Source organism: Lineus longissimus, chromosome 11 (genome assembly GCF_910592395.1).
Source record: "Lineus longissimus chromosome 11, tnLinLong1.2, whole genome shotgun sequence".
In the NCBI taxonomy this organism is placed as follows: domain Eukaryota; kingdom Metazoa; phylum Nemertea; class Pilidiophora; order Heteronemertea; family Lineidae; genus Lineus; species Lineus longissimus.
In genome coordinates this window covers 525,641-548,048 of record NC_088318.1, presented here as the reverse complement: position 1 = coordinate 548,048, position 22,408 = coordinate 525,641, and the positions used below count along the sequence as shown (strand labels likewise).

At 43.2% G+C, this 22,408-nt stretch overlaps 2 protein-coding genes, 1 long non-coding RNA gene and 2 other non-coding genes across 6 annotated transcripts; 3 read left to right on the top strand and 2 right to left on the bottom strand.

Moving 5' to 3' along the window:
- The first annotated feature begins 219 nt into the window (after positions 1-219).
- LOC135495551 (monomeric sarcosine oxidase-like) lies at positions 220-5,705 on the top strand. 2 transcript variants are annotated; one of them, XM_064784336.1, is made up of 9 exons: positions 220-547; positions 829-898; positions 1,496-1,552; positions 1,811-1,945; positions 2,482-2,695; positions 3,224-3,390; positions 3,920-4,106; positions 4,648-4,781; positions 5,308-5,703. In XM_064784336.1, exons 1-9 carry the CDS (start codon positions 463-465, stop codon positions 5,471-5,473), a joined length of 1,215 nt encoding a protein of 404 aa, XP_064640406.1. In that variant the 5' UTR covers positions 220-462; the 3' UTR covers positions 5,474-5,703. The 2 variants fall into 2 exon arrangements, with proteins under 2 accessions (XP_064640406.1, XP_064640407.1); XM_064784337.1 differs by lacking the exon at positions 1,811-1,945 and having other exon boundaries at positions 5,308-5,705.
- On the top strand, positions 642-714 carry Trnav-cac (transfer RNA valine (anticodon CAC)). Its single transcript has one exon. It is a non-coding gene; the product is annotated as a tRNA-Val (tRNA).
- Positions 3,724-3,796, bottom strand: Trnav-cac (transfer RNA valine (anticodon CAC)). Its single transcript has one exon. It is a non-coding gene; the product is annotated as a tRNA-Val (tRNA).
- A 134-nt stretch (positions 5,706-5,839) lies between the features above and the next one.
- LOC135495840 (uncharacterized) lies at positions 5,840-9,410 on the top strand. Its single transcript, XR_010448603.1, has 3 exons — positions 5,840-6,165; positions 8,720-8,821; positions 9,210-9,410. It is a non-coding gene; the product is annotated as an uncharacterized LOC135495840 (long non-coding RNA).
- Positions 9,411-10,108: 698 nt separating this feature from the next.
- On the bottom strand, positions 10,109-21,300 carry LOC135495839 (GLIPR1-like protein 1). Its single transcript, XM_064784818.1, has 9 exons — positions 21,172-21,300; positions 16,660-16,802; positions 16,281-16,538; positions 15,302-15,402; positions 12,570-12,670; positions 12,344-12,367; positions 12,044-12,145; positions 11,512-11,643; positions 10,109-10,484 (listed from the first exon to the last, which is right to left on the bottom strand). Exons 1-9 carry the CDS (start codon positions 21,197-21,199, stop codon positions 10,453-10,455), a joined length of 921 nt encoding a protein of 306 aa, XP_064640888.1. The 5' UTR covers positions 21,200-21,300; the 3' UTR covers positions 10,109-10,452.
- Positions 21,301-22,408: the final 1,108 nt, after the last annotated feature.

Sequence of the window (22,408 nt, the reverse complement as noted above, 5' to 3'; positions counted from 1 at the left end):
TTTCATTGGGAAACGATAAATACAGAGAGATGCGTTTTTAGCAAATCGCTCTGTCCCCCTTTGAAAACACGTAAGGCCTGTCACACCGGGGTGCCGATCGAGGTCACTACACGTTGTTTGGAGAGACACATACACTTGACAGTATGATAATATCCAGCCTGACAAATTTTTTTTTAAAAACTTGAATTAGTCTATTCGGTCAGATCAATCCGGCTGAGCAATCAATATAGGTCACGGGATGAATGTATGCACCCTGTGTTGGAAGTGAAACCCATCGACGACACTGATTTTACTGATTTCATGTCATATTGGTGGACGTAAGACATTGATCGGCTAGAGTTTGACAAGCGAGGATCCTAGCAAGGAAGGACAAGGACATTTTCACGAGAAGGTTGCACCTGATGGAACGAATAGAAAGCTGGTTGTGACCGTCCTGACAGAGATACATAGGAAACGTTCGTCATGTCATCGTTTGATTACATCGTGGTAGGATGTGGAGGGATCGGGAGCGGAGCGGTCTACTGGCTCTCAAAGGTTGCTGGCAAAGGTACACACTCAATATGTTTCTTGAAGATAGCGTTCTATTGTTTGTAAGACCCCGTCTAAAGGGTTGCTCGGCAGGTTACTGTCACTACACAAGCGGTTTCGTAGTGTAGCGGTTATCACGTCTGTCTCACACACAGAAGGTCCCGAGTTCGAGCCTCGGCGAAACCATTTTTTTCTTGACTACTTTCTGATACAACAGAAGTATCAAGACATTTATTGTCTTCTCTCGTGTCTTGACAGGGACACAATCATGATCAATCTTGACTCTTATTTTGATACCAGGTGTGCTGGGCTTGGAACAGTTTTCAATTGGTCATGTCCGGGGCGGATCGCAGGATTACTCAAGGATCATGTAAGTACATGTAGTGTATGTCTATGCCAATATTCTCAGGCGAGAATCAGTGACTGTGATTCAAGACGACTAATTTGCAGAGTTTTGAAAATTGACCATGGGGTATGAAAACCCCCTCGCTCATGCTGGCCCCAAAGGGATATTGAAATATGGTGATAAATCCTCGAAACTCTCTCTTTTATTACCTTTATTGACACCAGTTAGACTGACACCTAGTGATTCCTTGTCCATCCATAAGGCACTTGCAGCAATAACAGTACATGTAATTCGAATGTCATCACAATGCGACGGCGAGCTGCACTGCTCGATGCAATAGTAATCAACTTTCACATCCGAAAGATTACCGGTGTGACAGCGGATATAGTCCCCCTGGAGTCATAGTCCGGTAGCATTGTATTTGACCAATTAAGCAGCATGATCGATTGTACCGCTAACCCTAACCAAAACATTTAGCAATGCGGGCTATTGTTACACGGACTATCAGCCCTAGGACTACTATCCCCGCCATGCACACCGGTATCAAGCTCTTTAGAGAGTTATTTTCATGCATCAAAATGAGCCAGAAAAATGCATATTACTACCATAATACTGTTTCAGCCGTCATCTCTACCATGATGAGATGTATACCAAGTTGACCCAAGCAACGTATGACACGTAAGTTTTAAGATTGATGGTGCAGAGAGGGAAACATCCTGAACGATTTCCTTGCCAGATATATTGTTATTATCAAAATAGATATCAATACCTGACTGTCGGTATTGGTTGTCTTACCAATCACCGCTCGGGTGGTGGGGTCTTCTCGGTCAAACTTCGAAAGACGCCGCCAATTATTTAAAGGGCAAAACACCTTTATGTGGGTCCATCTGGAATCCGCGGCAATGTCCATTTCATTGTTTCGTCCTATTTATGTAGCTGGGCCGACGTCGAGAAAGAATCAGGCCTTCAGCTGGTTTATAAGTGTGGCACCCTCGACCTGGCGCCTAGAGATGCCCCTGCGGCCCAGGTTATTGAGAAGTGCGCTGATGCATTGGACAAGCAGAGAATAAAGTAAGTCTGCTTCTTGGTTAAGAGAAGGGTAAAGCGTGCTCCCCCTATCGTCGTGTGAGACACACATTAAGATCTGAAATCTGAGATTCCCAGTTTATAGTGATAAGCCTGTGCCTGTTTGAAGGTCCTTTTTAATAATTAAGTCCTTTTTTAGTGAACTCAGCTTGCCGTATCGTCCAGGCTAAGTGACACATAAGGCTTTCAAGGCTTCGTACGATTGACTTAGAGTTACCCAGTCTTTTCCCGTCCGAGATGCAAACAACGACGTCTTGTCCGCATATTCCCGTTTTCACATTATAAGAAGGGTATGAGGATGGCGATAGTTGTGTCCCAATGCCATACCTAAGGGCCCGGTATGATGGGGAGAAAGGAATACGAAAAGCAAACTGAATGTCAGATGAGGTCTCGGCGACCATATAGTCTTGACAGTTCTTGACGACATTGCATTCGTTGGAAGAACCGAGTCCGGGGTCCGATTCCGTGTTGGTCTTCCCATATGTTCCTTCATCGTGACAGGGCGCAGCTTGTCCTTGCAGATATGAGAAGCTTGATGGCCTCGGCATTCGTCGCTACTTCCCACAGTGGAAGTTCGGCGCAGAGATGGTTGGGCTCTACCAGCGGGACGGTGGGTTGGTCGACGCAGCTTCTGGGAATGCGGCGCATATCCAGCTGGCCAGGGGAAATGGGGCGACTGTCATCGACAACTGTGCTGTGACGGGGATACGAAAGTTGGGGCCGAATAATATACAGGTAACTGGTTGTTATCAGGAGGTCTAACAATGAGATGGCGTTTCGGGGGCTTTGCGAAAGCTCCCTGACTCCCTTCTGGTACCTGCTCCACCTCAATGAAGTACTGAGGCCGGAAATGGTGTTTTCTCACCGTAGCCATCAATTTGTTGATTATTGCTCGGCTGTGGCTTGTCCCGTTCCTGAATTAAAGCTTTCAGTTTGGGTCGACCTTATAACTTTGTTGGCTGTGGTGATTTCAGCAAGCGAAACTAAAGTTTGATCTGCCTTGGTCGTTGAATAATGCATCCTGACATATCAAACCATCACTCGATACACAGTTACTCCCTCGGAAACGTGGACATGGAGGAGTCATGTTGTGGCATAGGCCCCGTTTGCAAGAGGATGGGAATAATGATGGACTGGGTCTACTCGACATTCGGTCAAGGACCACCACCTTAGCCGCGCCACGTGTTTTAGAACCTCAGGATGCAGGGATAGTAAACATAAAAGCGATGTCGTGCCCGTAAACACTCGTCTTCTTCTATGCAGGTTACCACAAACAAGGGTGAGTTCCGCTGTAAGCGCGTGATAGTCACTGCCGGGGCCTGGATAAACGATGTCCTCGGCTCATGCGGTGTCCACCTCCCCGTCACTGTCACCCAAGAACAGGTAACCTATTACGCTACGCCGCATATGAGGGATTTCACGAAAGACAAGTGAGTTCGTTCATCTACTTCGACTCCATATTAAGCAGTTTTGGCAAGACGATGGATGAAAAAGCATTTTATCGTCGATTTTGTTTTGAATTTTACCGATTCGTCGCTGCCTACAACAAAGTATTAAGCTGACCAAAGTCAGTTCTTAAAGTTAATTTGTGACTGTTACGTGAATGAATTAGCAAATTACAGGAAGACACCAAAAACTTTCGCCCCTCGCCGTTTGCAGTTTGTGAAATATATCTATTAAACGTAAAGGTAAAAAACACAGAATGGTATTCAAGTAACCCTCAGGTATCAGTTGTCAATCATGATTTTATTTTTCAAAAAGATTGGTTTCGCCGAGGTTCGAACTCGGGACCTTCTGTGTGTGAGACAGACGTGATAACCGCTACACTACGAAACCGCTTGTGGCACATACGAAAAAAGAGTCTATCAAAGCTGATTAGAGCCGATTAAAATGATCTGACCGGACGTGGCAGAACACAAAATACGCCTCGTGTTCTGAACTGTGTTTTATTTCATACAGATTTCCCGTGTTCATCTACCACGGTGACTCTCATGACCTGTACGGCCTCCCAATCTACGGCAACACTGGCACCAAAATGGGGATTGATGTGGGAGGACATGAGGTGACCGGAGACACCAGGACATGGACACCTGATCCTGTTCGCGAGAACAAACAAGAAGATTTCCTGAAAAGGTTTCTGCCGAAGGTACGTACATGTAGCATTGGAGTCGGGAGAGCTAGCCCCCCCCCCCCCCCCAGAGTTTCTGGTAAAATCTTTGTTTTCAGTTTGGCCGTGTTAAGTTTTAGAAAACGCCCCATTCCCTAATCATTTGGCAAGACGAGTTACTGCAAAGTGTTGAAGTCGACATAACTCTCTTACAAGCTTGGCTGGGCTTCAAAATTTTCTCTGACTTCTTCCGGCGTCTTCAGATTACTACGAAGTGGGTTTTGAGACCTATGTTGCATCGGAGAGTCATAACCGGTTTCGTAGTGATGCGATTATCACGTCTGTCCCACACACAGTTCGAGCCACGACGAAATAAACCAATCTTTTTTACCCCACATGATTTCAAATTGCAGGTATGAAGGCCTATCAAAGTGTTTTACGTGTTTTACACCGCGTATCATTTGCCCTTGTTCAGTATTTTCTGCCATGTTGGTCATTACCTTGTGCGTGATACGCGGCGTTAAGACACTTATGTGTAAGCCCTACTTTATACTTGACTTCGCCAGTTTTCCTTTTGCAGTTCCTTGGCCCTATCCTTGAGACAAGGACTTGTCTGTACACCATGACGCCCGACAGGAACTTCGTGGTGGACAACCTGGCCAGGAAGGGTCTTCCCGAGGTCAGCTTCTGCTGTGGAGCCGGCCATGCCTATAAGTAAGTATGTCATACCTTATTCCTGTTATTTCTAGCCTGGGCCCCTGGAAGTGAACAGCGTAGCGGATCGAAGCTAATGAGACAGCTGCACCGTATTCTGTCCTCACTCAATGCAAATCAGGTCTCTTGGTTTATTGGGGGAGGGGGACCTATCTTGCAGACAGATCGGTGCTTGCTCTGAACGATGGTGAACTGGGGGAACAATCCATCCTGAAGACAAGCTTCAGTGCTAGCTCTGGGCGATGGTGTATTAAGGGAACACCCTATCTTAAAGACAGATCAGTGCTTGCTCTGGGTGATGGTGAACTGGGGGACCAATCCATCCTGAAGACAAGCTTCAGTGCTAGCTCTGGGCGATGGTGTATTAGGGGAAAAGTCCATCTTGGAGACCAATCGGTTCGAGTGCTCTGCTGGGCACCTGTCTAATGGAAGCACAACCCATCTTTGAGACGAGTCATCTTGACTATATTGAATCGAGACCGACTGTTGTTATATTAAAAATAATGATCGTTCTATATTTTACTAGGTTCGCCTCTCTTCTCGGGAAGATTCTAAGTCAGCTTGCAATAGATGGCCGCACAACCTACGATATCAGCAAGTTCTCCATGGAGAGAGAGGCCATCGCCGACCCGAATTTCCCCAAGAATTTTGGCCTTGGAAGAGTTGTTGGGGTCCACAAGGCTAAACTTTAGAACGGATTTGATCGGCATCTTCTGCAACATGCAGTGTTTATGATCGGACGCTGAACTTTTAGTCAGAGCTGCTGTAAAATATAGTATATAGTAATATAGTGTATAGTAAATATAGTTGATGGTGTTCCTAAAATTGGCAAAATAGAGTCGCTTTGGTTTCACCTTAACATAAGGACGAGCTCAACAGAAAACTAAGACAAAATATAAAAGTACAATGACTTTAAAACCCAAATCGTTATTTTGATTTTCTTTCTGGATGATTCTCTGTATCAATGACATCTGTCAATTTGATATGAATAGGTTTTTTTCCAAGCCAGACGGGGGGGGGGGGGGGCAGCATACATGCTTCGTACTTCGTACCAATTCGGAAGGATTGCGAAATCAATCCATGTCTTTCCATAGCTGCGGCTACATGTACACGCATACAATACATGCATACAATGTATGTATGCTGTACTCCCACATTTCTGTCAATGCTAAAAACAACGACAAATAAACAATAAAGCCCGGGAATGGAGTAAAGTGCCCGGATGGTGTGACGCGAAATGTATTGTCTTCGGTCATGATCGGTCGCGGTTGATTTGAACGCCAGTCAGTTGGAGTGTGAACTGCGTAGAAGATCGCAGGAACACTTTCTCCGATTTCAAACACAAATTTGCCTTCAGTTTTTGAAAGACAAGTCGAAATAGAAGGTAAGGTTCCTATCCTCGCTTTGATAATGGTCTGGATTGGTTTCAACAGGTTTTTAACACAGTACGGTTGTAGGGCACTCGGTTGGAATGAACTGCGCAGTGAGAAATTTCAGTCGCAAGCCACTCGACGTTTCTCATGAAGTTACTATACTTCGTTCTTAGCAGTCATAATAATGGTCAGCTCTTACAATCTAAGTGCCCAAGTCTAGGTCACTATATGATGATAATGATTGTCTTGATGAGTGTGTTAATTTTGAGACCTTGTACCACATTTATCCTTTATGCTATGTATTATATGTTCTGTCTTGCAATGTGGAAAACTCCATTGAAGTCATGAAGGTTTTGTCCAGTCGACAGGTTCATATAATCACTCACAGTCAACCAAATCAATGTGAAAATAACCAGAAGCCATAGAGGCTGTCGATGAAGTCAAAGCAGTGACACACTCCATTCAAGTGGAGTGTGGTACTGTGGGGTAGCACCTGTGTATATGTATGGCTGTGTGTCATATCAATAAATGTTAACGATGTCTTAAATCAAAACAATCATTCACTTGGCTCCACTATCCCGACTGTGGTGTAGCACCCGACCATAACTGGCATGAATAGGGAATACGCTGGTTATGGATGTCAGATCGTGGTTCCCTGGTAATTGCAAACAATTTCACTGGGCGTATCCCACGCGGCGACACCAAGGACCGCTGGCTGATCTATTGATATGTTCGTAGCAGGGTGTCAAAGTCGGGGAGACGAAGAGCCACTCGTCTCTTGTAGGGGGTTCATTGAAAGTGTTTGCCTTTGTTAGCCTATAAACACAAGATTTTAATCCTTCAGTCTCGAGTTTGGCGGAGAAACTAATCTTACAGAAGACCCAGTCATATCTCGTCATTGACAGTATCTCTGGGAGGCCCTGTGTGCCGTTGATCCAATATACTTGAGCTGTTGGAGAGACTTCTTGTCTAAACAGTACCATTCCGCCCCCTCTAAGGCATACAATGGTAACTTATAAACACAAGATTTTAATTCCTGTCTCGGGTGTCTTTGAGAGAACTGATCACACACTATTCCCAACCTACTCGTCAGCCAGCTGACAGATTACCTGGGTCGAACGTGTTGCTGAGATGTTTTCGAAGAGATACTTGTGGCTGTTGGAGAGACTTCTTGTCTAAACAATACCATTCCGCCCCCTCTAAGGCATACAATGGTAACTAATGAATTGCCTGCGAAATGATCGCAGGTTGAATACAGTGAGTTAATCATTCAAACAATATCAAATGTTACCATGATGATACTTTTTACTAAGAGACCCATGCCTGTGGGGTGTTTGACCCAACATGCTTCGAGGCTGTTGGCGATGATTCCAGTCTATTGTTTGCCAGCATAGCGCCTCCTCTGATTTAAAGGTAAGGAGACAAGACCAAAAGCGGTCAGCATGTTATTGCTAGGGAAGCTGATTCAGTAATTCTATTCAAACTTGGATTGTGATTGGTGTCGTATCAAAGGGAAGCTTTCACTGTCATCAAAGCACTGAGAGTCTCCCTCCAAGGTAAGTTTGGTAAGGCAGAACGTATGTGCATGACTGGAGGGCTTTTGACCTCCAAACCTTGTCAGATGATTTTTCAAAAAGGCTTTAAATTTAAACAAGCATTCGCTTGGCTCCACTATCCCGACTGTGGTGTAGCACCCGACCATAACTGGCATGAATAGGGAATACGCTGGTTATGGATGTCAGATCGTGGTTCCTTGACAATTGCAAACAATTTCACTGGGCGTATCCCACGCGGCGACACCAAGGACCGCTGGCTGATCTATTGATATGTTCGCAGTAGGGTGTCAAAGTCGGGGAAACGAAGAGCCACTCGTCTCCTGTAGGGGGGTTCATTGAAAGTGTTTGCATTTGTTAGCCTATAAACACAAGATTTTAATCCTTCAGTCTCGAGTTTGGCGGAGAAACTAATCTTACAGAAGGCCCAGTCATATCTCGTCATTGACAGTATCTCTGGGAGGCCCTGTGTGCCGTTGATCCAATATACCTGTGGCTGTTGGAGAGACTTCTTGTCTAAACAGTACCATTCCGCCCCCTCTAAGGCATACAATGGTAACTAATGAATTGCCTGCGAAATGAACGCAGGTTGAACAAAACAAATGCTAAAGTTTTCATCTTTCAGTCTCGAGTTTCGCAGAAAAGAAGGCCCAAACAATATCATGTCTCATATGCTAACCTGATGATATTATCATTAGAATAGATCATGATGTTTGATCCAACATACGTAGAGGTGGTTGTGGAGATGCTTAGAGTCTGCAGTTTACCATTGTGCCTCATCTGATTTAAATATATTAAGACCTGGCATCAGTATTGCTTCCTGGTGCTATTTTGATAGACTATCAGCGGTCATCACGTCATTGCCAGGAGAGCTGAAGTGGCTGTATTAGTCAATAATACACATTGTGATCAAACTGAAAGATGGACCTTGTTTGAAATGATTGGAAGGAAATCTTGATCTTCACTATGAGCATAACTTTTATCTTAACCTTGATCTGTCTCATAATTTCAGAGGAATGTTTAGTTCCATGAGCCCAACACATGCATGAGGTGTGGAAGCGAGAATGATTAGTGTCAGTCTTATTGACAAGGTGGCAGTTCCCAGTTTATACAGGTACGTAGAAAGTGTTTGACCTTTCATCCTTGGATGTCACTTCATTTGAATGAGAAATACAACGAAGAGCCAATTACACCTGATGCATTATGGTCGTGTATCCCAATGCAAGCAAGAGAAACCTCACAATGAGAAACATGAATATTCTGATACGGACCGACTCTTCAGGCCTAGTAAAAAACGCACAGCAAAACACCACATAGCGACTCGTCTTTAGGGCCATCCGATAGCAAAGGACGATTTAAAAGTTTCTACTCACCAAAATATGCTTGTAGCTTCCACTTAAAAAGCAGTGACACGCTAAAATAATTAGCTTTGGACCTAACTCTTCATGGAATTGAATGAAGGATGAAGCTCTCTTTTATCGATGCATTTGTTTTATCTTCAGGGTCCTTGACCGACTGACCCCGGCATCCTCCCATCGATGCATACAAGCCGCCTGTCCGGCTCCTACCCACGTGACAAGACCGCCATGATGGAGACTGAAAATCACTCTGGACAAATAAAGAGTGGTGATAAATCAGGATCAACAGTTGTAACAGATGCCCACAGAAGGGAATGTTTTAATGCGTTTTTTTATCTCTGATTTATCAAAGGCCACGGGTCACAGAAGAATAGTACCTTACCCTGACACGAACCTGTCGTGAAGGACACTTACGAATCCTACCAAACTGGAGCGCCACCTGTTCCCACATGTTGTGGCTGCAGAGCTCCTTGTTGGAAATGTCTTTTTGTAAAACCTATCAATGATGTTTATACAAGGACAGATGAAACACTGTGTTAGTAAGTTGAACATTTGAAATTGTACTGAACTTATCAAATAAAGAATGGAAATGACATGTATTTGTGTTGTTGTTTTGAACATGACATCATAAGGACCCGCTCATAATCCAGTGGCCTTCCTGACCCTGCTTGTCCAAAACAAATTAGCCTCAAATTTGATAACTTTTAATGTAGCGTTAAGTTGATTTTACAGCATGAGGTAACGCCTAGTTAGCAACAAGTGACCCTGTTTGGAAACAATCAGGACCAAGATAGTTGTCGCATCCCTTTTGCTGTCACAATCATCCATTATTAATGTCAAGGACAAGGATGTCCATTTTATGATCTAGTCTCAGATTGCCGATACTTGCCAGGCAGCCGATGATCGGTGAACTCCGAAGCCCAATCACAATCATTACCTAACATCCCTCGTGGTATTGTTTCTAATGATACAATTGGCCTACCACAAATGACACAGTGTGGATCTCTGTACCCTGAACGTCTCCTCTAATGCTGGGGACCTTTCATAACTCATCACGAATAACATTCTCAAAGTTTGAGATTAATGGCAACACCGTGTGTCATACCAATTCATCAGAAGTGCCACTTTTATCATCTCGGCGAGATTATCAGTTAGATCACACTCTGCACAATCATTTGAATGCCGTGGCATGTCAACCCGATCGATCCAATCCTGGGGTCGTATTACGCTTTCGCAAAAAGTTCTCGGCCAAGTGATCTCCACCAAATGTCATCCGTAAATATCATTCAGTTTTCAAATGCCACGGCCATGTTCCTGATTTTTCCTGCACTTCTCATTTGGAGCATCAAAGTTCATTCATTTTATCCATTCCTCAGTACGGAGGAAATCAGAGATGAAGCGTTTGTTTTGGCATCGGTGCTGAAATAGGCAAGGGTGTTCATTATTTTACAAAAAAGCAGTTGCAGTGAGATGGGTGCGCAATTTGTGGCCAGTGTGGGGTTGAATATGCTATGAGGTGTGCTGGCTTCACGCTGGCCCTACCGACATCACACCGTGGTCATCACCACAGGAAATAAACACTATACAACATCAGTCGTGTGCTAACCACCAGGGTCGAGGTCGAACCAAATTTACATGCGAACACTGCAAGAGGGTTAATGTGAGTATGATGGAATGAAAGGCCGAAAATTAAAACCTATCAACCCCTCGCTTTTATAACCTCCGCCACTGCTTGTTTTAGCAGACTGTTGAGGGGCCATCTCATCCCCTGACATCCTGAACTTCAGGGCAACACTCGGCACTCGATCGTGTTTATGTAACGGGTGTGGGGGAGGGGGGGTGTGGGGGAGGCACATGCGACCGACTCGGTATTCGCAGATGAACTCCAACAACAACAAACGAAGCCAGATCTCTATAATGTAATGAGATCAATAATAGCGTAAAACGAAACCAATGTTACCGCAATTACACCATAATTGTACTTCGCCATAATTGACCGCTCATGTTGTTTTTTTCCTTGAGGAAGCCACTGAGAAGCATATTGGAAATAAAACATAGCACAGATTGGATGGATTACTTTCTGTGCGAGATCACGTGACTTTTATTTCGTCTTTGTATTGTTATCGTATCATTTGATTGGCCAACCTATGTCGTATACAAATATTGAGAGGCGGATTGAAAAACAACAGGTGCCATGATGTTGATTGGCAGGTTGCCAATATATATGATATATATGAGTTAGGAGTGAAAAACCATGAATCTCAGGATGAGGTATTCATGAAGGCCATCGTCAGGGGATACATTGAAGATTGCTTCACACAGGTGACAGGTGACCTTGGTTGGGCCGCCCAGACAAAGGCAGGGCGGATTTACGGCGATAATTCGATTATAACGTTAGTTAAGGTCAAGAAGTGGCTGTGGTGGAGCTTATTTAAGTGACACTTACTGCACGCGCATGCTGTTGGACAGAATTGCATAATTAAGGCACGGTCTGGGTTCTTGACGTCACAATCTTCGTTCGTGATTTCCCCGCAAGGGTCATAGTAGTCGGCGTACATTTCAGGTTGTTCGCAGGGTTCTGAAAAATGAACCAAACGAGATTAACATTTGCTAATAAGAGGATGAAACATGTGACTTTCGACAAGGCAGAGGAGGGCAGATGAAGTTTGGACACGTGACAAGAACCTAAGGGGCGCCACCCAACATTCGCCTGCGCGGACTAGTTGAAACTGAGAGAAAACGTGCACTCTCCCAAAAAGAGGATAGCTAGCATTTACTGTACTCTGTAGAGCAAAAGTACGCTGGCCAACGGTGAAAGTCTATTACATAGCAACTGTTAATGGCGTAGCTTGGAGATTGGAAAATGTACCGACCGCTAAACAGTCTCCTGACAATGATCAGTGCCGGGGATCTGGCCCGCCCACTTTGCGGAGGACAGAACAACTTGATGGAAGAAAAGACGAAAGAGAAGTGTTTACCATCACAGTTCGGTCCGTTCCCATATTCACATTTACACGTGCACGTTGTCTTGTTCAGCTTGCCTTCGCCATGGCCATTTCTCGCGCAGGTTTTCCGGCAATCTGAAATAGGAACAGCAGACAGTATAATAAAGTCGAAACAGGAATATTCGGCCCCGATTGGGTAAATGACGACCTCTCCCAAACGCGGTTCAACACCATTTCTCGCAAAGCGTCTTTAAGGACAGGTAGTTGATCACCGATGACAGCTTTGTTCTTCTTTACTATGTTTTTAATGCCATGAGTATGAAGGGCACTTACCACAGTGTGGACCGCGGCAACTTACTGAAAAATAACGGGAGATTGTTCCAGATTATAAAGTTCATATATTTGTGGGGGGTTTCTTAGCATTTCCAAATGTTACATTGAAAATGTTGCGGGCGAGAGAAATCTACTATCTTCACAAGAAGGCGACAAAAGTCATGCTGGTAATCGGTTTTTTTATGATTTCGGCATTTGAATTGCGAAATAAAGTTTCAGAACCTACCGCATAGACCATCTTCGCAGAAGGGTGTGGAGTTTTGGCACCTAGTACAAGACGCTCCAGAGGAGTAAAGTGGTTGTCCGGGGTCTAGTCGTGACTCTATCCTAATCAAAGAGATGTAATATATAACTTTACGTTGGCTCTATCAAAAGTCTTCTAGGAAATCCTGTGAGCCAGTGTGGGGATTCACGTGACAGGCTTCACACTGTGAGTTATTCTGCTTCTGCAGAACACAATGGAATCAGTTTCTTTCCATTTGTCATGATAAGGGTCAGGTGCCTGCCTGCCTGCAGCCCTATCCCCAAAGGAAACATCACCTGATTCCATTGTGGTCCTCTCAAGTAGAACGAAGGAACAACTCAATGCGAAATATGACTGCTAACGGAGCGTGCCACACGTTGGCAAACGACAACTCACTGGTCACTGAATGGAGCTGTCGTCAGTGATGGGCCAAGTTACTGAATTGTATAAAAAAACAGTTTGAGCCGTGACACAAAAACATGTTATCCCACGCGAAAGCTTGTGATGATCCGCCTACAAACGCCTTTAATCTTATGTAACATCGAATCGAGAGATAAATGTGAACCACTGTTTATTTCTGGCACGAAAAAGGTTTCGGAAAGGCCATTAAATTGTTTTTGTTCTTGTGCTTCATGTCTTGACAGCCTCCTAATGGGGTTGCTGTCAAATCGCACCTAATAATGGGTAGCACTTTCCAATGAAAGAGACAATGGCGAATAGACAACAAATCTCTGGCATGTCGATCTATCGGCATCGGTATGCCGTCCTCCGCCGCCCATCAGATTCCCAAGATAAAGCGTTAAAAGACGACTGCTACACAGCGGTTGTCGCCCACGTCTAGCAAAACGTCAATAATTTACTTCAAAACAGTAATATTCAGTCATGAGTTTGATGTTTTTATCGTGCGTCTACATTAGTCGGAGCGCGTAAAGTTTTTGCTTCGAGCAGTTTTATTGACCATCCACTAATAATAATGGTGCGTCTGACAGATTTCTCACTGGATCGGATCAGCGGTGCACGAGGACAGAGACTTTATCGCACACCAATGATGAATGGGCGTGCTCCCTGGGGAGGAATCAGCAGGTCAGAAAAAGTCGTCACCAACAACTGCATCTGTTCATGACAGGGAGCAAGCTGGGCACGACCATGAATAAGTATATGTATTGGCATATTCATGATAACAAAATATCCATCACTTTTTCTTATGTATTTTTTCAGATCGTGGTCACGGGACAATTTAGTGTGGCAAGGAAGAACTGCATAAGGAAACCATGTCCCCCGTTATAGCAATTATGAAGATAGCACCTTGGCTTACTTAATTGAAGAAAGACGAGTAAGAGGGCGTCGGCCATTCACACAGTACGGGTTTACCACTTTCATGAATGTATACTTACCCTGGAGAATACAGACAAACAATGAAGAGGGCGGGCGGTCGACCATTCACACAGTACGGGTTTACCACTTTCATGAATGTATACTTACCCCGGAGAATACAGACAAACAATGAAGAGGGCGGGCGGTCGACCATTCACACAGTACGGGTTTACCACTTTCATGAATGTATACTTACCCCGGAGAATACAGACAAACAATGAAGAGGGCGGGCTGTCGGCCATTCACACAGTACGGGTTTACCACTTTCATGAATGTATACTTACCCCGGAGAATACAGACAAACAATGAAGAGGGCGGGCTGTCGGCCATTCATACAGTACGGGTTTACCACTTTCATGAATGTATACTTACCCCGGAGAATACAGACAAACAATGAAGAGGGCGGGCTGTCGGCCATTCATACAGTACGGGTTTACCACTTTCATGAATGTATACTTACCCCGGAGAATACAGACAAACAATGAAGAGGGCGGGCTGTCGGCCATTCATACAGTACGGGTTTACCACTTTCATGAATGTATACTTACCCCGGAGAATACAGACAAACAATGAAGAGGGCGGGCTGTCGGCCATTCACACAGTACGGGTTTACCACTTTCATGAATGTATACTTACCCCGGAGAATACAGACAAACAATGAAGAGGGCGGGCTGTCGGCCATTCATACAGTACGGGTTTACCACTTTCATGAATGTATACTTACCCCGGAGAATACAGACAAACAATGAAGAGGGCGGGCTGTCGGCCATTCACACAGTACGGGTTTACCACTTTCATGAATGTATACTTACCCCGGAGAATACAGACAAACAATGAAGAGGGCGGGCTGTCGGCCATTCACACAGTACGGGTTTACCACTTTCATGAATGTATACTTACCCCGGAGAATACAGACAAACAATGAAGAGGGCGGGCTGTCGGCCATTCATACAGTACGGGTTTACCACTTTCATGAATGTATACTTACCCCGGAGAATACAGACAAACAATGAAGAGGGCGGGCTGTCGGCCATTCACACAGTACGGGTTTACCACTTTCATGAATGTATACTTACCCCGGAGAATACAGACAAACAATGAAGAGGGCGGGCTGTCGGCCATTCACACAGTACGGGTTTACCACTTTCATGAATGTATACTTACCCCGGAGAATACAGACAAACAATGAAGAGGGCGGGCTGTCGGCCATTCACACAGTACGGGTTTACCACTTTCATGAATGTATACTTACCCCGGAGAATACAGACAAACAATGAAGAGGGCGGGCTGTCGACCATTCACACAGTACGGGTTTACCACTTTCATGAATGTATACTTACCCCGGAGAATACAGACAAACAATGAAGAGGGCGGGCTGTCGGCCATTCACACAGTACGGGTTTACTGCACATCCTATTCGCTCCGCTTCTGCGGCTGCCATCTGAATAGCAAGAATAGCAATCATTCTACTCGCAGACATTATACATATACGGCCCATTCTACAAAGCATGACAAAACTTGATCCGACAACACTGTCTCATCGCGCTTGTTTTTATAATGGCTATGCCACAGGCCTACTTTCAGTTTCATCAGTTGGTTGTTCTTTTTTATTGTCTTAGGTTTTATTAACCAACATGCCCTCAGTCTCTCGCGACACTTAAAAATGTATCCTATATAGCATGAAATTGTCACAAGTAACTTTGTGGGTGTCAGATCGTGCTGAAAGATGACAGGCACAATGAGTTTACTCTCAGATCTGTCGACTTTCCCAAGTGGCAGAACGTGTTGAAGTGGGAACGGCAATCGCCAGCAGTACTAAAAGTACAAAAATGCGTTTTAAATTTCTTTTTCTAGGTTTGCGGCGATACGTATATTTCAATGACGTATCAAGAGCGACCTTGGAATTATTTCTTAGCGCACCCACTTCATAAGATTTAAGGAGATCAATTTGATTAGTTACAGCAGGCTGTAACATTTCTTAAACCTGTGATTTTACGCCAACGCTAAGTGAAAGTAGCAAGAGCAGTTAAGTTGTTCCAGTGATAATCTTTATAATCTTTCTAATGGATCACTGTGATTATCATAGAGTACCCCTTGATTAATTGCATGGTTGTTAAATCACACCCGACACATTTGTCCTTGTGCTATAAATCATGTTCTGGAATTGGGACATGGGTTAGTTTCAATAGCTTATCTGGAAGAGAACCAGCGAGAGCAACATTGAATACAGTAAAAACCGAGCTTCAAAGTCGAACTTCGTAGTTTGCGCTACTGAGTCCAAAATGATGCGGACAAGCCTGTAGTTTCTGTATGACGTACCTGCGTATAATGAGAGCAGTCCTTCCCGGGTTGACACATGTTCAAAGATGGTATGTAATGTAAACTTTCTCTGAACCAACTCCGTACTATCGAATTGAGCGAGGATTTTAGACTCACTAAGTCCGCATTCGTGCTGTACATGGACATCTCTTCCATGAAATCGACTTCGAAAGATGATGTGCTTGGGTTTAGCAGAGTTTTTGTATTATCACATGATGCCTTTTTGGTAGCTTCTTCCTCCAAGTTTCTGTCCCATATCTGAAAAAGAGTATCTTCATATCGTGAAGTAATCAGATTAACAAGCAAAATTGCTAAAGGGTTTGAGCAAGTAACTTTCTTTCAAGTTTGTAGTGAATAAAGGTACCGGGTATGATCTTACCATTTTTTTCATGTTGGACGCACCGCCATTGCTCAACGCTATCACCCGTCTGTATTTGTTATGAATGGAGGCTAATTTATCTACAGGCGCTGTACTCTGCCGATAAGCAACGGAAAGGGCGGGTAATACGGTCAAAATCAGCCCTGAAACGAGAAAATCGCAGTAGCAATTGACCATTGGCAACCACTGACGTTACATTCTTCCAAGATTCACCCGATTTTTCTGTAAAACTTCCGTGATTTGTCAGAGTTTTCACTAAAACAGTCCTTCTGAGCAACATTTTAACATTTTAACATTTTATGATTCTCATTTTCAATCTCACCAGCAATTATCGGCTGAATCTTTCGATCGCCGCTTCCAAGTTTTTCTCTTTACTGCTGTGGAAATTTAGACTTTTTAAAACATTGTTCAAACAGAATTCATCATTTTGCGCTAAAAGCCAGTCTCATTTTTAAAAAATGAGACGTTTATTTCATGTGACAAACCACATAAAACTTCGCGTTGATGGAAGGATTAGGAGCGGATTTAATCTGTGGCAATCTTTTCATTTTCAGATTATTACCAGGTAAGGACAGTCCTTTACAACAAGATTAGACCACGCAAGGGAGCTGGTGAAGGCGTGTATTGTGTACCATCAGTATTTCTTAGGTTGTTTACAATCACGATCACAATATGATGAAAAAACATGACCACCTCTCTGTCAGGGGTCGCTGTGAGGTGAACTGAGCTGATGAAACTTTTAATATTACAAGGTGGAGGCAACTGTACCGTAGCCCACCTGCTTAATAACCTAATGATAGGATATTTTAAAGAAAGTTACCAAGACAACAATACCGTTTTTCAAGAATACAAGTACGTGTATTTTGAATGAAGAGGTTATATCTTATCATCAGTCATGTCAGTGGCAGTTGATAAGTCTCAGAGGCTAAGGATCAGCCCGTGTTAGGTAACTTTTCAATGCTGTTAATCTGATATGATTCAGCTGTATTTACCACCCACCAGGGCAATCAGGCTGCGTCCCAGCTTCCTGTCATGATCATACCGAACCCGATACTTAGAAGACCTGAGACCGTGCAATATTACTAATTAGGCAAATGTCATTTAATCAACAAGTATTGTCGAGAATCATATTCTTTTTCTGCAAAAAATATTACGTATATATTAATTTGTTCCCATTGGTTTCAAATTAAGGTATTCTTGGGTCGGTTGAAGGTGCTTGACCGTTGGAATTCTCTTGGGAAGTTCCTTGGTAACTTCATTGGTCATTGGGAAGGGGGGGTAGCGTATCGAACGTCCGTCAAACTGGAGATCAGTTCGAGGCTCTGCTAGTGGGCTTTCAACTGGCATAAAAAGGTCAAAGTGTAGCACAGTATGTTCATATGCACAAGTCCCAAACATCATCGCGACTGAGAGGTAATTTCAGTCGTTTATTTCTACAGAATCAAAACACAGATGAAGAACTTTGAATGGTGGGTGTTTTTTGATTGGGTTGCTTAAGGTGACGAATATCATACCTTAGTCAGGCGCGTTGGCGGCTTCAGCAATTATTACCAACAATCATTAAATGAGCAAAACACAGCGTATCAGTCGTAAGCCTTTCAATCCATGCGTTATAATTTATGTCATCGCGCGGTTATTACAGAAGAAACTGCTATGGTTAGCCTGGATGATAATAGTCTGTCATGAACTCTGCTGGTATGACCATAACTCATGCACATCTAATATGAACCCATTCTGACCAGGTTATAAGTGAGATGAATGATTAACACTTGGTAATAAAGCTTGACTACTGGGTGCATGCTAATTTAATCGATGTCCTTGTTTGCACATGGCAGTGCGATCTCACCAATCTGACGTATCAAACTCCGACAAGTAATTTCAGAGGGCGAGGACCACCAATACAGTGATCTCAACAGTGAAGCTAGTCAGTTTAATGAACCTACTAACAGTACCCCAACAGACAATGAGACAATGGCATATTAGAGAATTGGATGTAAGATCTGCACGTCGCTTTCAATTGGTGTTGAGAATCCATCAAAACCTCCGCCAATGACCTAACAATGGTAATCTGGAGAAAAAATCATCAATTATTCCATCCGAGTCATTTTCCAGCCAAAGTCAAAATGAGGAGTGTGTCATTTGTTGTCGAAACATGTCCTCTTATCTTGTGATGAAGGTAGGGATGAGCAAAGCAGCAGATAATGGTGTTAAGTTGTCGTTAGTAAATAAGCGCCAACCATCTATAATCGTATCTTATCAACCTTTGAACAAGTGGATGATGGTGTTTATTTTCATGGATCAATTGTCTTTGAGAGCGTAATTCACAGATAGAATGAAAAAGCAACCATCATTGAAGGTCCTTTCTTTTTTTTCTTCTTCTTCTTCCTGCTCCGAATACGGCGGCTGGATTCAACACATTGAATATAAAGCAGGAAACCGATGTTTAAGACTACAACCGGCTTTGTTGATTCAAATTTACAAGCATTAACCTCTTGTGAAAAAGAAAAACGGCTTCTCCCTGTTGTCAACTCCTTGGGTGGCTTCCTTGGGTATATATTCGTATCGACTGTTGAGGAACACAAATTATTCCTGCTCTAAATTTCACATAAGGTCACTAGGTCAAGTTTAGTTGCAAGTGAACGGCATACTACTCTCGTCTCACATGTGATGACTTTCTTAGGCTTTAACACATGACCTGGCATGACATGGGGGGTCATAAGTAACATCATGAATCGTATGTAGCCCGCTCTTTGGAAATGACCTGGTCGTTCTTTATGACACGAAGAACAAAATAGTGAAAAGGGATGGGTTATATGTGAAAACGTGAACCCAGCTTGAGCTGTGAATACTCATAAGCAAGAAGGTGTTCGTTGAGTTACCAAGACTTTGCACTCGGAACAAGGCTAATGGATTTTATCTTTGAAGTAGCATAAATATAGATATATCTAAGGCTAGCGATAATCAGTAGCCAGGATAAAGAGTTCTCCTCCCAGCGCCACTATTGTCTGACTTAACGTTGCATCTGGCCAAGACAATTAACGTATTAATCTCCTTTAAACTGGAGATGCCTTGATTCATGAGGTCACTACACAGGGTCACCTCACTGCCTTCCATATCATGTTACTTTCACGACGTGATTAGATTTCATGAGGTTTAGAATACTCTGTGCCGCGCCCATCCCGGTACGCGACGACAGGGACATACATGTACTATCTCCAATAATATCTCAGCAATTATACAACAAAATAGAGATGAAAACACTTTCTATTTCTTTGAAATCTTTGACTGATAAAGACCCTATGTTCAATCCTATCTGGAGTGGCTCGGTTGAGAAACCAAAAGTCTGAAGAAGGGAACCGGTCATCGAAATGACGTCACCAAAGGTTTATCCACAATGAGCATGCTTGTTTGGACAAAGCCATAACAAACACATAAATAGAAAACATGGTTCTAATGTGATATACGCACTCTTCTCAGAAATATGAACAACATGCCGAAATAAAGAAAATTAATCTTGTGTACATAAGACCATTAATAATCGATAAGTTATTTCCTCTGGGACATGACTGCATAAACTGACATCGCGACCCCGTAAAACGTAGACCATACGGCCGCATTTTCGGTTATGAATGGATTTTCACGAAATAGAAGAACTAATCCGACGTGGATAACCTGCAGGACAGTTGTTGGTCAAATATCGTCCAAGCATCTCTGACCATGTCATTTGAGTGCTCCAAGATGTTATATCTTTGTTTTATCGTCTTGTAACGGCTCATAAAGGTATTTAGATTTTTGAGCCGGATTTTGTTCGGTCGCTCAAGCGCTGATTGACATGTTGGGCTAATGAGACATGATTAAAGGGGGGCTATAGGCGGGAACTAAGAGGGACCGATTCAGTCAAAGGTGTAAATGAGTCAACGATGACCCCCTCTCCCCGAAACAAATGTCCGCCAATACTTTCTTCGGACGGATGGGATATCGTTCAATCGACGCCATGACCGTCTACAGCTTAGCGATTAATAGTGCATGATAGAATCATTTGTTCACCGGGTGTTCTATCCTAGGACACTTTAAACGTCTTCATCGGAATGGTGTTGATTATGCTAACGCGTATTTACTAATTGCCAATAACCTTGACAGAGCATGCATCATCATCTGCTTTATTGATATAATATTTCATGACACAATTACCAAAAGGTTCGCCTAGAGGATACCAATCAATAATATATTGGTCCATGGACCATGTGTCATAATTTCTGAAAAACTTGCATGTTGGGCCCTGTATGTTCTGTCATTTCTATATTCATAAAATCATTTTCAAAACATCCGTAATTAAAGACCTTAGGACTCTCGCTCCTGGGAATGAACGATCACTTTTCAACGTTAAGATTAAATTCACTTTGTGGTAAAACGATTTTATGGGACTCTCACCTAATATTAATCAAAGACCCGAAACCATAAGACAGGGTATAAAGTCCGATAAGATCCAGTAACTTAAAGTAATTGTCCTACCTAAAATCCATATGGAGCTCCGATGCATTTCTAACGCCTCCCTGCCAAACGAACCGTACAGACCACTTTGGACACCTCCCAAGTTTAAAAAGAAACACTCGAGATAGACCACCTGAGAATCCTTCAACGAACCTGCCACAGCTGAGAGCGATGTCATTACTGTCACCATTTTATAAGCATCCGCCGCTGATGTGACGTCACGAAGGCATGAAAGACGTACTCTTTCACCGATCTCTTCTATTTTTAATCGAAGTTGGTTCCCTCCATGCACTGCGCAAGTTGGCAGGTGTCCGTCAGTTATTTCCACCATTTTTAGCATAGCAACGGTATCAATACATGTGACGACAGTATAACAGTAACTTGATAGATTCCCATCGAATTTCAGGGTCTTTTCCGTGAAAAAATTAATTGGCGCTGCCTTATAGGGTACCCAGAAAAGTGGTTGCGTGATGGCGTAATAAGCTGGTGGTAAATACCGACGGTAAAGCGCAGCTCGCTTTGCATGTTGGGTAACAGCTTGCCATTTGATCATTCTTTCTTGTCAGTATCATAAGGGTGAATTTGAATAATTTCCAGTGATTCTAAATTGTTTTATTAAGACCCCCTTTAGGAGGGGCTCTTAAGATACACGTGTGTGCGGGAGTATATAATGTAAATGAAGTGAAATAAAGAGAGTAAATATTGTATATCCTACAAACAATTTTTTTTGGTATTTTTCTGAATTAACTCCGTTGAGTTTACCGATTTCTCCGCGATCTTCCGGTGGTGGTTGCTATCCCATTGCTTGAAATTAATTTAAATTAATTTAAATCTTCATGGGAATTCGCTACATCATATGCCTAAGAAATTGGCCAATTATATTAATATTTTTATCAGAGAAATATCCGTCCTAAATAATGACAGAAAAGGGTGGTTTATTTCAATTTTGTGTCGACATGATCGAGGTCACGTGACATAAAAACAAAACAATCGCACACACCCGTCCAAAAAAGGCACTTTAAGAAAAACAAATACGTTTTTCCAGCTTAAAACCACACTGACGACTAAGTTATATTGGTCTACTGCCCAAATCTGAAGTATCAAATTGAATCACAAACTAGAACTAGCTCTATTTAGCTATAGTTGCGTGAAAAATTCGGGTGAGCGACGTACATTCTGTACCCTAGCGGCCAATAATTAAACTACTTTCAGCCGTCTGCTCCGGTCTCGTTAGGGAGTTTTTCCCAAATGTACGCGA

Bases quoted from the DNA above. Each gene is read 5' to 3' on its own strand.
- LOC135495551 (XM_064784336.1), top strand. From the start codon at position 463: ATGTCATCGTTTGATTACATCGTGGTAGGATGTGGAGGGATCGGGAGC. The intron at 2,696-3,223 runs GTAACTGGTTGT...TCTTCTATGCAG, and splicing joins TGGGGCCGAATAATATACAG to GTTACCACAAACAAGGGTGA. The intron at 4,107-4,647 runs GTACGTACATGT...TTCCTTTTGCAG, and splicing joins TGAAAAGGTTTCTGCCGAAG to TTCCTTGGCCCTATCCTTGA.
- LOC135495839 (XM_064784818.1), bottom strand. From the start codon at position 21,199: ATGCATCGGAGCTCCATATGGATTTTAG. The intron at 12,368-12,569 runs GTAGGTTCTGAA...GTTATTTTTCAG, and splicing joins CTGCGAAGATGGTCTATGCG to TAAGTTGCCGCGGTCCACAC. The intron at 12,146-12,343 runs GTAAGTGCCCTT...TTCCTATTTCAG, and splicing joins TTGCCGCGGTCCACACTGTG to ATTGCCGGAAAACCTGCGCG.